A 17,281-nucleotide genomic window follows, 5' to 3' on the forward strand; every position below is an offset into this window, starting at 1 on the left:
CATCAAGGGCATGCGTCACAGCGCAGTCGCAACAGCGCACGCGACGCATGCTCTTGACGCATGCGTTATTGACAGTTGAAAGCACAGCGTGCGCTGTGAAACACGTTTCCCGCGTCTGGTGGATTTCTGTGCCACAAAGCGTTCAACAACAAGATGGCGGACGAAGAAAAAAATATAACTTTGAAGTTTATTGAAGATTACAGAAGCTTTCCACAACTTTGGGATCAAAATAATAAGCTTTACACAAATAAAATAAAGAGAAACGATGGAGATGGGATGGGATGGAAACGATAAAGAGGAACGACGAAAATGTTCTCGTCACTCATGTTTTCAACACTGACAGAACCAAAATGACTAGTTAGGTACGGTAGCGTCGCGTTCGGTGACGCATTCGAATCAAATGTCAAACGAAAGTTGAATAGAAAGATGACAATGAAAGTTGAAGATGACAAGGCACAGTGTGGACATAGCTTTTGGATATCATTCCATCACAACCTTGTTTTTTTAAAAGAAAAGACAATCAGTAGTTTATCTATGGCTTGCAGATAGGGACAAAAAACAAGACACTCAATTTTTCTGCTCAGTATGAAGCGTACTTGTTAAAATCTCTCCCATAATTAAATTATTATCGTTAAATGTTGATACAACAGCCCAAATAGATGAGGTTTGAAACTAAGACCTTATGAAGATCTTTTTATAAGAAAAGAAATAACAGTAGAAAAGCTCAGTAAGTTAAGTTTTAAGTAAATATTTAGGTACTTACAATTTAAGTTTCATTTATATTAGTATTAGTATTTCATTCATATTGATCCTGTGTACTGTGTTTGCGTATAGCTACTATAGTCCCAAATAAAAGAATATTGATTTATTTATTTATTTTAGTTTATTTATAGCAATACAATGCAGAGATGGAAACCAGACGTGCCTTTAGCAGCTAAGCATGAAGCTTGCTTGTTCAAATCTCATCCATTTAGATGAATGTTGTTACAAGCCCAAATGGATGAGGTTTGAAACTAAGACCATATGAAATATCCTTACCTTATGGGAATCAATCCTCCACACCAATTTCCTTGTTTTCAAGAAAATAACATTTTACACACCATAGTGCGCTTTCCATTTTCGCCCATTATGCCTTGGTTTATTATTTTGTCGACATCTATTAATTCATAAGCAACATGAACATAGAATAATATTTGATTTTTAGTATTTCAAATAGTCTGTATGAAGCACTTTTAAACAATTAAATAAACCAAATTCCAGTTCTGGAAATCTTGCATACCAAAATGAAATGGCAAGAAACTTGTTGCATATTTGCCAAACTTTGCCATTAAGAAATGACAACCGCTTTTCATTCTAATCTTGTGTAAAAGATAGAAATATTTCTTTTTAGCCTTAAGATAGTTCTTGTGGAATGGTGTTTTTTAACTGACTTCCAAAAAGAGAGGAGGTTCTCAATTCGTCGGAATCTTTTTTATTCATTTAAAAGAGATTGCAAGTTATTTTACAAGCTCTTTTAAATATTTTTTTACAAGCAGTAGTCACTAATCGTAATATTTGTTAACTTAAAAACTATTATTTTTGTGTCCTTTAAATCTCCTGACAATAATTGAATATACTACCAACGGTTTAGGAAAGCAGAATTGACCGAGCCTGATACTGGCAAGAAACTCAACACCATTTTCCAAGAGCAATGTTATATTTCTTCTTCTGAACAGCTTCCAAACTTTGTCATTAAGAAATGACAACCGCTTTTCATTCTAATCTTGTGTAGAAGATAGAAGTAAATCTTGTTTAGCCTTAAAATAGTTTAACTTGTGATATTATATTTATTTAAAAGAGATTGTAAGTTGTTTTACAACCTCTTTTAAAACTTTCTATTTTTTTTATAGGCAGTTGTCACTTGTTATATTTGTTAACTTAGAAACTCTCAACAATTATTTTTGTGCCTTTTAAATCTCCCATGACAATAATTTAAATATACTACCAATGGTTTAGGAAAGCAGAATTGACAGAGACTGATACTGGCAAGACACAACACCATTTTCCAAAAGTAACATTATAATTCTTCTGAACAAGCTGAAAAGTTTCCAAACTGTGTCATTAAGAAATGACAACAACAGCTTTTCATTCTAATCTTGGGTTAGTTTAACTAGTGGAATGATGACTTATTATTTAAAAGAGATTGTAAGTTGTTTTACAAGCTCTTTTAAAATTTTCACTGAACAGACACTGAAATGACATGGAACAGTCTACTTTTGCATCCTAATATTGTGTAGAAGATTGGAATCATTCTTTTTTAGCCTAATTTGTGGAATGACAATTATTTTGTTCAAAAGAGATTGTAAGTAGTTTTACAAGCTCTCTTGAATTTAAGATGTAGGTACTGTAATAAAACAGCAAGAAGCATACTATATTCTGATTATCGATTTGAAATCATGACACAAACTAAAAGCCTATTCAAAATTAAAATCAAACTTTTAATGTTAATCGAAATCATGCTTTTACATGTTAAAAGCATGATTTCAACTAAGATTTTTGTTTTGTTATCTCAGAAACTAAAAGTTCCAAATACACTTTGATATGAGAAGAAGCCCACAAGAAACTCAAAAAGTATTGGTCTGGTACCAAGCAAAAGGCGCAATCCAAGAGAAGACATTGCCAGGACTCCAACCATTTGCTGGTCAGAGAAGCCCACAACTTCAAAAAGCGAATTATCTGACATTGGTACCAAAAATATTAACACGTTACGAACCAACAGGGTTGAATTCAGAATTCACAATTGTTAAAGAACACTTTGCAATCAATAGCTTAGTATTCATAATTGGTAGAGAAAATTACACTTTTCAATCAATAGCTTAGTAAGAAATTTAAGACAACAAGAGTTGTCGAAGAAATAATACATGTGAAAAATTATACCTGCGACGCCATATTGGAAATGTTAACGTTTTCTTTCAATTTACGACACACGAATTGCCTGGACAGCATTCAATTGGTAACGATTAATGAATAGACGACACAGATTTCCATTTTTCCCGTTAACCCAAGGTGATGAATTTTCTTTTGCAAATTTGATAGAATTGGTTATTTTCACTTAGCAGCTTCGTAAACCATGACCGGCTCGGATTGCGACGTCAGCAAAAGAAAAATTTGATTGGTCAGTGACCAGTGTTGCCAGGTCTTGATTTCATTTTACCCTATTCTTGGTCTCATATTACCCTAGATTAACTAATGAATTTCAATAGACTTCTCAGCAGCCGCCCCGAGTCAAACCAGTCAAACTATTGTATAATATAGTATTTCCCTGATTGAAACGTTGATTAATGATTGCCATTGTTTGACACATTTTTGAACTATCCTGTCGCCACTGCTTTACTGTAGAACCGGGTAACATTGGTATAATAACGAGGGGTTTAAAAAGATTTGCATCAAATGTGATCGTGACGTGTGTGTTTTGTGAAGTGATTAGGTACTCCTCTGTTCCTAAACTGCTGTTTTATCAAACACCTATGCTGGCTGTGATACTATGCCAAAATATTACTCCGTGGTAGGTCCACTTTGGTCTCAAACTACACTATTACGGATATAACACTGTTTACATGCACGTATTGGATATGCGCCATCCCACTCTCTCCGCTACGTCTCAGTCGCCGCGTCTCACTCGCTCGACCTAGTGACGTCACGGACAGAAATCAATGAATTTCGAATGTTGTATAATATTTCAAGAGAATCTGTAAACGTAAGTATTTTGTTAATAATACACCAAAGAATACCTACAAGTAGATTTATTATAAACACAAAAATAATTTAATTTAATAAAAATTACCTTGCTGATTCTGTTTCACCCCAACTTTAAGGTGAAATTCCAAAAAATGGCAGCACTGTTTCATAGCAAATTCAATAGAATAAACAGAGCAATGACCACTGATTAAGGGTCTACACACATGTTCCAACTTATTGTCTGTAGGGCACAAAGTCGGCCATGGATGAGTGGACCCATCTAAGATTTTCTTTTTGAAGAGAAGATTGATTGATTGAATATTGAATCTAAAAAGCTAATAGCTATAATGGAATTTGTTATAAACAAAAAAAAACAGAAGATTTCGCAAAAAAAAATTAAAATTTCTATTACAGTGCCACATGCTTGCAATAAAGCATGGCCAAAATCCACAGAGTATTTTTTACACATAGTCTTGCCAGGGCTTGCCTGCCAATCAGATTAATCCGCAAGCGCTTGAAAGCTTTGACAAGCATACGCAAGCACCCGTCCACATGCTTGCCAATGCTTGTCGATTGCTGTTTATCACAAGCGTATAGAGCCACCATTATTGTCCTGAACTCGTAGAGCTTGGCGGGTCCACATACTTGCGACAAACAGCAAACAGCAAGCGTACGGGTGTTTGATTATGCTTACCAACCATAGAGATAGTATCTAATCCTTCATCCAAGTTACCAACGCTTGGACTCTGAGTCTATGGTAAAGATGATGATCCGGACCCGGACTTCGTCTGTGTTGGTGTTAGCTGGCGGGCGCGATCTGCCTTTTTTGAGTGTTTTTTTTGTTAAAAGTTAAAACTGACTGGACAGCGCTCTGGGGGGGGGGTGCCGTGCGTGTGTCGGCGAGCGCCGGCACCAAGCCGGCACAGACGGGGTCCATACTTGTATAGTTTAACTAACTTGTCACAAATAACTACGAACTTGACATTGGGTAATCTAACTTTGTAAAGCCAGACGAGAGAAAAAAAAGATGATGATCCTTTTATTTATTTAGTAGCTTTATGCCCACGATGCTCCCATTAGCTCGTTTTCATTGCGTATATGTCAAAACATTTGAAATATCGCGCCCTCGGCCCTCTAAAAAAGCGATAAATACCGCCAAAATCTCGCAAAGCAATAACTCAACAAAAGTGATCTAAATAAAAAGGTTTTTGTTCTTTTCTTTCTAACTACTTAACTAGCAACTTTTAGTTTATCATTTAAGTCGTTAATAATACGTGTCTACCTAATTAACCGATTTTTTAAGCCTACCTGAATCATTATGGTTTTTTTTTTGTGGAATATCTGAAAATCATTTCTTGGTGTGAGTGCCCAGAGAAATCCTAAATATAGATAACCTGGTGTGTATAGAGAAAACCTAAATGCTACATCTCATTGATAATAATGGTAGGTAATCTTAATCCATAATATATTTTTCTTATGGAATATGGTCTTCATGTTGGTCATTCAGTTTATTACATCCACTAAGCTATCACCCCTTTAGTTATTCTATTTGCTCATAGATATGTATATTTGCTGAATATTCCAGGACTCGTGGACGAGGGTGCTAGACGATTCCAGATCAGATTTTCATTGGAATTAACAAATGGTAACTAGAAACATTTTATTTTTGATTACTCTGTGAGAAAATTTTAGTTTTTTCAAAATCTCATAGGAATCTTTAACATTACCAGGAGACAAGTGTAAATTAAAAATTTATAACACCCCCGACAAGTGAAGGTTACAGTAACTAGAAAAGAGCTGATAACTTTCAAATGTCTAAACCGATTTTCTGGGATGATAGCTAAGAACACTTCGATCAAGCCACCTTTCAAACGAAAAAACTAAATTAAAATTGATTCATTAGTTTAGGAGCTACGATGCTACAGACAGATACACACGTCAAACTTATAACACCCCTCTTTTTGGGTCGGGGGTTAAAAAAAAGCATCTAATATCCGTTTCCACTATGTAAGCTATCTTTGAGTTAATGTCCACATAATCAATTCAGCATTTGAGCTGTAGAAAGGTAATAAACAGACCCATTTATACCTAACTAGATGATGCCCCATGACTTTGTCTGCGTGGATTTAGGTTATTTATAAATCCTGTAAGAACTCTTTGATTTTCTGGGATAAAAAGTGGTCTATGTCAGTTTCCGGGATGCAATATACCTCTGTACCTAATTTTATATGAATTGGTTTAATAGCCTTTAAGAATCCTGTGGGCACTCTTTGATTTTCCCATATTAAAAGTGTCCTTCCCCAGGATGTAAACTCATACTAAACATTAAAATCGCTTAAACTGTTGGGCAGTAACAAGCTAGCAAACAGACAGACACACTTTCGCATTTATAATAATAGTATGGATATTTTTTTAAAAGAATATTAGCCATGCTAATCATGACTAATACTCCCCTTTCCCCTCCAATTAAGCGTAAAGCTTGTGCCGGGAGTGGGTGCGACGATAGTGCAACGGTGGGTTTGATTGAGGCTCTATTGAATAGAATCATAAGTAACTAGCCGATGCCCGCGACTTCGCCCGCGTGAATTTAGGTTTTTTGAAATCCCGTGGGAACTCCTCTTTGATTTTCCGGGATAAAAAGTAGCCTATGTGCTAATCCAGGATCTTATCTATCTCCATTCTGAATTTCAGCCAAATCCGTCCAGTGGTTTTTGCGTGAAGGAGTAATAAACATACACACACACACACACACACACACACACACACACACACACACACACACACACACACACTAAAAATATAATATTAGTGTGAAAATCAATTATTAAGGCACGAGTTACCCCTCAGAATGAGACAAGTTGTGGCCATAGTCCATCATGCTGACCAAGTGCAAATCAATAGATTTCACACACCTTTAACAGTGTTATGAAAAGCTCTCAGATGTTCAGGTTTCTTCACAATATTTTTTTTTTCACCATAAAATAAGTGGTATTTAATAAGTTACAGTTGGAAGTGTGGGCCTAGGATTAAACCCTGGTTCCTCCAAATTAGAAGGCAAATGTCTAAACTAAGATATCACCTCTTTACTCATTCCATTTGCTGAATATTCCAGGACTAATGGTGAAAGATGCTAGAAGATTCCAGATCAGATTTCCACTAGAACAGACAAGTGGCAAGCATTTAACTTTTAACTTATTTTTAAAGTAGCAAGTGAGTAGGTTTGTTTTGTCAAAATCACGGGAACTCTTTTTTTGTGGAAAGAAGTATCCTACCTACATAATATTTATAGTGATTTGATTTATATTTTTAACCCCCGACCCAAAAAGAGGAGAGTTATAAGTTTGACGTGTGTATCTGTGTATCTGTGTGTCTGTGTATCTGTGTATCGGTTTATCTGTCTGTGGCATCGTAGCGCTTAAACGAATGAACCGATTTTAATTTACTTCTTTTTTGTTTGAAAGGTGGCTTGATCGAGAGTGTTCTTAGCTATAATCCAAAAAAATTGGTTCAGCCGTTTAAGAGTTATCAGCTCTTTTCTAGTTTTCTTGTAGAAAAGAAGGTTAGATATCCGTTAGGTTCATAATATTATGTCAATTGACAAATGTCAAGCTGTCAAGATGGACGTTGCCTAGGTACATAATTATTTATTTGAAAATGATGTTTTAGAAAACTCAAATACTTTGTCGGGGGTGTTATAAATTTTTAATTTACACTTGTTATTGTTAACTATTAACTATATACTACAACTAACCGCATACTTTGTATCTATAGTACGCGACAGTTTGAGATGGCAACCGGTTTGGGGACACCCAGCGCTGGTGGCGTGCGGGTGTGCAGGGCGTCCCCCCGCCTTATACTTCGATTGCCATCTCGACCTGTCGCGAACTATACTACTGACCACGAGCTCCATTGAGAAGGGCTTAGGCTACAATCCATCACGCTGGCCCATTGCCAATTTTTTTTTTTAAATTTATTATCAAACAAAATACATACAAATAAAAGCTTAAACTAAAAACACCGAAAAAACCACAGAGATTTGTCCTCGGTGCCTAGCTGCAACGAAAACGAAGGTACCTATTAACTAATTGCTTAAAGAAATAATCTACAGTAGGTATATAACGCGAAGAATCACGTAAGTATGTCTTCTTCTTCTTCTTCTTTCTTAGCCTTTGTTAATCCATTGTTGGACATAGGCCTCCTCACGTGCACGCCATTCCTCTCGGTGTTGTGCGAGCCTCCTCCAAGTCTTTCTCGCCAGCTTGGTAATGTCGTCTGACCAACGGGAGGGCTGTCTTCCAACGTTCCTCCTTCCGGTGCGTGGCCTCCATTCCAGCAGCAAACGAGTCCATCGCTCGTCTGTAGTCCTACACACATGCCCTGCCCATCTCCATTTCAACCTGGACACTTTCAAAACAATATCAGTTAGTCTCGTTCTTTTCCTGATTGTGGCGTTTGGCACACGGTCAATGAGCGATATACCCAGCATGGCCCGCTCCATTGCTCGCTGTGCCACTTGCAGTTTGGATGTTATTTGTTTTGTCAGTGTCCACGTTTCCGAACCGTAAGTATGTAACATATTGTAATCGTGAGTAGGTTTATTAAATTTAAGGTTTATTAGGTCAACAGGATTAGCACTAATATAAATAATTATAATATAATCTACATAGACATAAAAGACTCAGCCATCTAACTTTGCTAAAAAATATTCTTTTAATGTATGTTTTTAATATCTATTTTTTTAATCAGCGTTGGAGGTAATTCATTTATGAATCGCGGAACCAAGGACCCAATCGCGGAACCAATTGGCAGACTTCACGATGTTTTCCTTCATTTTGTTAAAGCAAGTGATATTTAATTGCTTAAAACGCACAAAACTTTGTAAAGTTAGCGGTGCTTGCCCGACATTGAACTCCTGACCCTTGAATAGCAGACGTTTTAACAACTAAGCTATCACTGCCTGTTTACTCATTCCATTTGCTGAATGTTCCAGGACTCATGGCGGAAGGTGCTAGAAAATTCTGGATCAGATTTCCATTAGAATAGACAGATGGTAAGCATTTATTTTTTTTTACTTATGTTTGCCTGCAAGTAGATTTGTTTCTCCAAAACCACATGGGAACTCTTTTTTTCAGGGAAAGAAGTATCTATCCTACATGTCTCTGGGATACAAGCTATCTCTGTGCCAAATGTCCTCAATATCGATTCATTATTTGAGCAGTAAAAATGTAATGGACAGACACTTTCTGATGATAAAAATAAACATTATTATTATGATCTTAACTATTTTTTTTTTTCTTTATAAAAAGAATGCTAGCCATTTTTAATCATGACTAACATTTCCCTTTCCCCTCCAACTAAGCGTAAAGCTTGTGCTAGGAGTGGGTACGACAATAGTGCAACGGGTGGGGTTTGAACCGGCGACCTTTCGGATTTCAGTCCGCTCTTATAACCGTTAAGCTATTGAGGCTTAAACTATTCTAAACCCACTGTGGAGATGGGTTTAGGACATAGTTCATCACTCAAGGCCATTGCCAATTGGCAGACTTCAAGATGTTTTCTATCATTTGTTTAAGCAAGTGATACTTAATGGCTTAAAACGCATATATAACGCACTAGCGGATACCCGCGACTTCGCCCGCGTGGATGACGGTGTTTTTAAATCCCGTAGGATTTCTTTGATTTTCCGGGATAAAAAGTATCCTATATCCTTTCCCGGAAAGTATCCTAAGTCTGTACCAAATTTCATTAAAATCGGTTCAGCGGTTGGGCCGTGAAAACGTAGCAGACAGACAGACAGACACACTTTTGCATTTATAATATTAGTATGGATTATAAACTTAAAGTAACTGATACGTGCCCTGGATCGAACCAAACGTCTTAAACACTAGGCTATTACCGTTATATTACTCATTTAATTGCTGAATATTCCAGGCCTCATGGTGGAAGGTGCTAGAAGATTCCATATCGGATTTCCACTGGAAATAGACAAGTGGTAAGCATTTATTTATTTTTTACTTATTTTTGCTTGCAAATACATTTGTTTCTTTAAAACCACATAGGAACTTTTTTTTCTGAGAAAGAAGTATCCTACATATTATGTTTCTGGGATACTAAGTATCTCTGCGCCAAATGTCCTCAAAATCGGCTGAGCTGAGGGAGCTGAGGTAATGCGCAGACAACTTTGCCATTTACAATATAGAATATGACTGTCCCATTCGGTGTGGAGACCCTTGGTCCGTGGGGTCCTAGCGCTATAAGCCTTTTTAGGGAAATATCACAAAGGTTAGTCGACATCACAGGAGACCGAAGAGCTGGCAGCTACCTGGGACAAAGAATTAGTCTAGCCATTCAAAGGGGGAACGCTGCCAGTATCTTTGGAACCTTGCCTGACTTCCTTTAATAATTTATTTTAGTTAATATATTATATTTTTAAGGTTTTTTAGTTTTAGGTTCATTATTTTAATACTTATTATTTAGTTATTTAGTTTAGTTGTTTAGTTTATTAATTACTAGGGGATGCCCGCGGCTTCGCCCGCGTGTTTTTTTTTTTTAAATCCCGTAGGCACTCTTTGATTTTCCGGGATAAAAAGTAGCCTATGTCCTTCCCCGGGATGTATCCCAAGTCTGTACCAAATTTCATTAAAATCGGTTCAGAGGTTGGGCCGTGAAAACGTAGCAGACAGACAGACAGACACACTTTCGCATTTATAATATTAGTATGGATTAGTATGAATTTTTGTACCAGAAAGTTGTAACAATAAAATATAGAATAGATAATAATTAATCATCAATTATCATCATCTATCTCAATTATTCTCAAACCACCGCAACCCGAGTTTTGGCCATAGACGATCACGCTGACCAAGTGCAAATTAGCAGACTTCACCTTTAAGAATAGTATGAAGAGCTCTCAGACATGCAGGTTTCCTCACAATATTTTTCCTTCATCCAGTTCACCATAAAAATAAGTGATATTTAATAACTTGATGTTAGAAGTACCCTCCATATTAGAAGGCAAATGTCTAAACTAAGATATCACTAATTTACTCATTCCATTTGCTGAATATTCCAGGACTAAAGGTGGAAGGTGCTAGAAGATTCCAGATCAGATTTCCACTGGAATAGACAAGTGGTAAGCATTTCATTTTTTTTTTTTACTTATTTTTCCCTCCAAGTAGATTTGTTTCTTTAAACTCACATAGGATTTTTTTTTTTTTAGGAAAGAAGTATCCTACATAATAGGTTTCCAGGATACAAGCTATCTCTACGCAAAATGTCCTCAAAATAGTGAGTGAATTTCCCTGAAGATTCTCATTCCAACCAACCCAGCAACAGCTAGTGTACGAGACCCATACACTTTTCAGGGCCGCATATATTTCGATTATTCTATTATCACTTCTCTTGTTGTGTTTATTTATTTGCACTTTACACCTTCCTACACTAACACAGCACAGATAAGATACAGTAGTGCTGCAAACAATACTTACTAATGAAAATCATAGATTGATACTTACTTAATTAATTAATTAATTAATTAATTAATGTAGGGTGACGCGCGTACCCAGATACACGTCAATGATAGTAGTCGAACTGTGAATGTTGTCAAGAGTCGTTGAATACTCGTAGGTACCTAGGTTCCTATTATGCATATACTTGCGTGTGTGTAGGTACATAATAGGGACATTGTTATCCATCACTTTATATTTTGTTATTTAATAAAATCAATTCAATATTCACGGTGCCTATTCTCATAATCCAACTACCTAGGTCCACCTATGTACGTCGTACGTAACTAATTAGAGGTAGGTAAGTACTTGTATTTAAGTACTTATATATTTTCTTTGTACATAACTAACTAAGTGGCTGCATGGTAATTATTTATTATTAGCAAGTATCAATATTCCATAATGGAGTTTAAGTTTAATAATAAATATGTAATGTGTTAGTGCCCTCGATGTACAGAATGTCGCGACCGGGCCGGCTAGGCTGGCCGAGCCGCGCGCGCCTCCTCAGCGCCGCAAGTGAGTTATCCATTATCCGTCTTTTCATTATTATTTGTACATTAATGAGAACATAAAAGGAATACAATTATATTTTTCTATATCATATCGGTATACCTCTATCTAAATAATCAGACCGTCAGCGGGAGACTACAATTATTCGTACACGCCGAGAGATCGAGTCGTGTTTTACGAGGCTCCACTTCGATCGGGCTAAAGTACATATGCATCCGACTCAGTGTTGATATGAGTGGTCAGATCGATAGAATAGAATCTCAGCTTTTAATTTGGCAAGACATACAATGATTAAGCATTGTTTTATAGAGAAAAATGGCTTTTAAACGGGACCCGAGGTACGCGACTAGCGGTGTATCGAAATTAAACATCGATCGCTCCGCTGGCGCGGCGGTGACGCGCTATTGGATTACACCACGACACGGCCGGGCTCATGATAAAACGACACGTTCGTTGCAAATGATGGAAAATTTAAATGGGAATATATAATTTTGTTTTAATCTGATGCATGCTAGTGAAAAGTTGTAAGTATTCGTACGGGAAAATGTCTAGCGACATCGCGGTTCTCCTTACGGTATAGCCACGAGCCTTACTACCGACAGCGACCTCGTGCGGCGTATCGCTATTTGTATCGTTAAAAGTTCGGTGCAAAGTTGCTCTCAAGTCTCAGTGTATACTTACTAGTTGTTAGTAGTTAGTTACTACCTATTAATTTTTTTCGTGTTGTGTGTGCGTGCATCATCAAATAATAGCAAAGAAAATGTCAGACACCGCAGTCGCATCCGAAGCACCGGCCCCGGCGACACCCGCGAAGAAGCCCAAGGCCTCCGCGGGCGCCGGCGGCGCTGCCGCCAAGAAGCCGAAGGCGAAGCCCACCCATCCGAAAACTTCCGAGATGGTGAACAGCGCCATCAAGGAGCTCAAGGAGAGGAGCGGCTCGTCGCTGCAGGCCATCAAAAAGTACATCGCCGCCCAGTACAAGGTAGACGCGGAGAAGATGGCACCTTTCATCAGGAAGTACCTGAAGAGCGCCGTCGAATCCGGCGCGCTGATCCAGACCAAGGGCAAGGGCGCGTCGGGCTCGTTCAAGCTCGAGTCGAAGTCGTCCGCGTCCAAGAAGCCCGCCGGCGGCAAGGGCGCCGCCGCGTCCGCCGCCTCCGCGAGGGCCAAGAAGGCCGCCTCCACCGCGGCCGCGGCCGGCGCGAAGGGCGGCAAGAAGGCCACCGCCGCGGCGGCCGCCTCGTCCCCGTCTCGGGCGAAGACCGCCGCCGCGACCGCCAGGGACAAGAAGGCCGCCGCGGCCAAGAGGAAGAAGCCGGCCGCGAAGAAGACCTCCGTCGCCGCCGCGTCCCCGGCCAAGGCCAAGGGGGCCGCCTCCAAGGCGAAGAAGACCGCCAAGCCGCCCACGAAGAAACCTAAAGCGCCGAAACCGAAGAAGGCCGCGCCCAAGTCGAAACCCGCCGCCAAGAAGGCCGCCGCTGCTAAAAAGTAAGCTCAGCTCCACTGGCTGCCGCCTTCGGCCTTCGTCGAACTGCTCGCTAATCGCCGTACGTACGTGCGTGCCTGCCTGCCGCTCGCTGCTCGATGCGGCGGACGGACGACGGATCGGCGATGATGCGCGCGTTCAAGAGTTCTGCGTGCGGCTTTACAACCGCAACAATAAAAAGCCCTTTTCAGGGCTAACACACATTTCCTAGATACCTACCGAATATAATTGACATTCGTGCGTTTTTATTATATCTACCTACCAACCAACCAACCAACCAACCAACCTATGTACCTACCTACCAGCTACTTTTTTTTTTTTCTTCTAAGGATCACCATTCCTGAGATACTGCGATTCTAAAAGTTTTCCTTTCAATTTACCGTTTAACTTATAACGTAAGTATATTATATGACTCCATTTTCGACAAATCACTTTGGTCACGCCAGAGGGCGTCTCGGCGGGCGGGAAAAGCTAACTTTGTAACTTTGGGAAGGAGAGTGAAAGGCTAGACAATATGTTTATTATTGTGATTTTGAAATGGCTAGAGAGTAAATAAATAATCATTATTATCATTGTGACTCGAACCGACATTTACCTAACTTACTACTACCTAATTTTTAGCTCCATAATTTATATCTCGCTTCGCTCGCGCACGCCTAAAAAAAAAACGCTCGCTTCGCTCGCGCACCCCTAAAAAAAAAAACGCTCGCTTCGCTCGCGCACGCCTAAAAAAAAAAAAACGCTCGCTTCGCTCGCGCACGCCTAAAAAAAAAAACGCTCGCTTCGCTCGCGCACGCCTAAAAAAAAAAAACGCTCGCTTCGCTCGCGCACGCCTAAAAAAAAAACGCTCGCTTCGCTCGCGCACGCCTAAAAAAAAAAACGCTCGCTTCGCTCGCGCACGCCTAAAAAAAAAAACGCTCGCTTCGCTCGCGCACGCCTAAAAAAAAAAAAACGCTCGCTTCGCTCGCGCACGCCTAAAAAAAAAAACGCTCGCTTCGCTCGCGCACGCCTAAAAAAAAAAAAACGCTCGCTTCGCTCGCGCACGCCTAAAAAAAAAAACGCTCGCTTCGCTCGCGCACGCCTAAAAAAAAAAACGCTCGCTTCGCTCGCGCACCCCTAAAAGAAAAAACGCTCGCTTTTATTCACAAGACATTCTACACCCTACCTACCTAGGGTACAGCCGTATAGAGGTAGTAGCTCTATCTAGAGTCGCTTCGTATCGTAGAGTAGGTACCTAAACAGGTGTTCGGTGTGTTTTGTTTGAAAACTACATATTATTATGTACTAACATTGTTTATGTCCTAATAACCTACGATAAACACAAAAATATATATAAATCTTATATGTAATACTTACTTACCAACTTCAATTTTATCATTCATTCATTCTAACTATGCCAATACGACACTTAGTATTAATTAGTAGATAGGTACACTACACTACACTACACTATACTATATTTCTAATGAATCATAAATACAAATTTAGTTCATTTCACCTACTCGTACCTAAGATATTCATCTATAAACTCTACTCTACTCTACTCTACTTACAGTTATTAGGTACTGCTGGCTGGCTGTCTGTTGTATAAACTACGTACGAGTAGGTACTAGGTACCAGTACCACTCACTAACACTAAAACTAAACTTCTCACTTTATTTCATTTCATCATATCAATAATTACGTACCTACCTACCTACCTACCTACCTACTTACTTACTTAAATAATTAATTAATTAATACTTAAGTACATACATACATCGCACATCACAATATCCTGCCGAACCCGATCCCGACTCCCGACTCCCGCTCCGTGACCTACCTACCTACCTACCTCTCATCTAACTACGTCATACTACGTTAGATACAATTACCTATTTATTTCTTTTCTTTTCTCTTTTCTTTTATACCTAAAAAATAGCAAAAGGCAAAAGCTCACGAATGATGTACGAGTATGTGTGTACCTACCTACCTACCTACCTACCTACCTACCTACCTACCTATAGTTTTATTTTTATTTTTATTTTATTTTTTATGCGACGTTGTCGCTTCGCTGTCTCTACGAGTGTCCAACATGCAACGTCGCATTTTCAAAACAAATATGAGACAAACTACTCGCTAAGCCTCGTCGCCAACCCCACCTTACGACTCACTATATATATGCCGTCTCGCGATATCAGTTTTTTAATAGTTCTCTCACATCACCGGTCGCACGCGCGTGTACGCAACGTACACGTATATTTGTGATTTAGATCGTTTTTAAACTCCTCAACAACAATGTCCGGACGTGGCAAAGGCGGCAAAGTTAAGGGAAAGGTCAAGTCTCGCTCCAACCGTGCCGGTCTACAGTTCCCCGTCGGACGTATTCACAGGCTGCTGAGGAAGGGCAACTACGCTGAACGCGTCGGTGCCGGCGCGCCCGTTTATCTCGCGGCCGTGATGGAGTATCTCGCCGCTGAAGTTCTCGAGTTGGCCGGCAACGCGGCGCGCGACAACAAGAAGACCAGGATCATACCGAGGCATCTTCAGCTGGCCATCCGCAACGACGAGGAACTGAACAAGCTTCTCTCCGGCGTGACTATCGCACAGGGTGGCGTGCTGCCGAACATCCAAGCTGTCCTGTTGCCCAAGAAGACCGAGAAGAAGGCCTAATAATTTATCTTCTTCTTGGTACCTACCTACTCGATATACTACTTATCGAGAAATATGAACAAAAGGCCCTTTTCAGGGCCACAAAACTGTTCCAATGTTATTATTATCAACGATACAACAATCGCGCACATACACACACTCTTTATAAGTAGGTCATTATATCGATACATTTACGTAGGTAATAATATATAAATTATATACAGCTATTGTAAAGAGAGAAATTTTTTTTTTTTTTTCTTTTTTAAATTGAATTCAAAAACGCTTCAACCCGTAATAGATTACCTACCTAGTTTAGACCTAAACAGGCGCTTCATAATTAATCGCCTCGTATTTATTATTACTGGTATACATGGTGGTACATTGTATTATAATTGTACATACATAATATTACACACACGCACGCACGCACCTACCTACGTCTAATAATAATTATTATTAAGATACATGTAAGAATTACGCCTATTCGCACGAAATACGTAAACATAAACTCATTTTTTTTTTATTTTTTTTTTTTTTCCCGCGAGCGGCGAGCGGGCCGGGGGGGAATGGATTAAACGCCGCACTCTCTCCCCTCTCTCGCGAACAGTAATCGTTTGACGATTGGTCGAATTGGTTGCAACCGCTCGCCGCAGCCGCTACTGGTACCGCGTTGAAAAACTAACAAAACTCGAAGACCCCAAAAAATTTGGCGCACACACTTCTCTTCTATCGTCTCAACGATACATACAGCGGTCTCGTGCGTAACTCGTGTGTTTGTTTTTATAATATATAGTGCTCGCAGTTCGTTAGTTTGTACAATATGCCACCCAAGACTAGCGGCAAGGCAGCCAAGAAATCCGGCAAGGCCCAGAAGAACATCTCCAAGTCTGACAAGAAAAAGAAGAAGCACAAGAGGAAGGAGAGCTACGCCATTTACATTTACAAGGTGCTCAAGCAGGTCCACCCCGACACCGGTATCTCCAGTAAGGCCATGTCGATCATGAACTCGTTCGTGAACGACATATTCGAGCGCATCGCCGCCGAGGCCTCCCGTCTCGCCCACTACAACAAGAGGTCGACGATCACCTCCAGGGAGGTGCAGACCTCTGTGAGACTACTGCTGCCGGGAGAGCTGGCCAAGCACGCGGTCAGTGAAGGCACAAAGGCCGTCACCAAGTACACTAGCTCGAAGTGAGCTAGCCCATCGCGTCTTGTCTTCCTCGTTGAAGTGAACGAGATGTAAACAAAAGGCCCTTTTCAGGGCCACAAAAAGATTCAGATTTTTTACTTACCTACTTACTTTTATTGACTCCAAAAAATGTTAGTTTGTTATTTGTTAGTTGTTACCTACCACTGTTAATCACATCACCAACCTAATGGTTAAAATATATTATCGTAGTTTATCTATTCAATCGGTGCTTAATCGCCTAGC

General features: G+C 39.6%; 4 protein-coding genes across 4 annotated transcripts in view; all 4 read left to right on the forward strand.

Annotated features, from left to right (window-relative positions):
* The window catches only part of LOC123878693, a 317,944-nt gene that overhangs the window by 12,422 nt on the left and 288,241 nt on the right, over nt 1-17,281 (forward strand). The window lies entirely within an intron of this gene.
* On the forward strand, nt 11,886-13,449 carry LOC123878672 (histone H1B-like). Its single transcript, XM_045925984.1, has one exon. It carries the CDS (start codon nt 12,493-12,495, stop codon nt 13,222-13,224), a length of 732 nt encoding a protein of 243 aa, XP_045781940.1. The 5' UTR covers nt 11,886-12,492; the 3' UTR covers nt 13,225-13,449.
* LOC123878699 (histone H2A) lies at nt 15,342-16,767 on the forward strand. Its single transcript, XM_045926014.1, has one exon. The coding sequence runs from the start codon at nt 15,496-15,498 to the stop codon at nt 15,868-15,870; it is 375 nt and encodes a 124-aa protein (XP_045781970.1). The 5' UTR covers nt 15,342-15,495; the 3' UTR covers nt 15,871-16,767.
* LOC123878708 (histone H2B) lies at nt 16,668-17,123 on the forward strand. The gene has a single exon (XM_045926024.1). The coding sequence runs from the start codon at nt 16,670-16,672 to the stop codon at nt 17,042-17,044; it is 375 nt and encodes a 124-aa protein (XP_045781980.1). The 5' UTR covers nt 16,668-16,669; the 3' UTR covers nt 17,045-17,123.

The sequence above is a fragment of the Maniola jurtina genome, chromosome 26, assembly GCF_905333055.1.
Source record: "Maniola jurtina chromosome 26, ilManJurt1.1, whole genome shotgun sequence".
In the NCBI taxonomy this organism is placed as follows: domain Eukaryota; kingdom Metazoa; phylum Arthropoda; class Insecta; order Lepidoptera; family Nymphalidae; genus Maniola; species Maniola jurtina.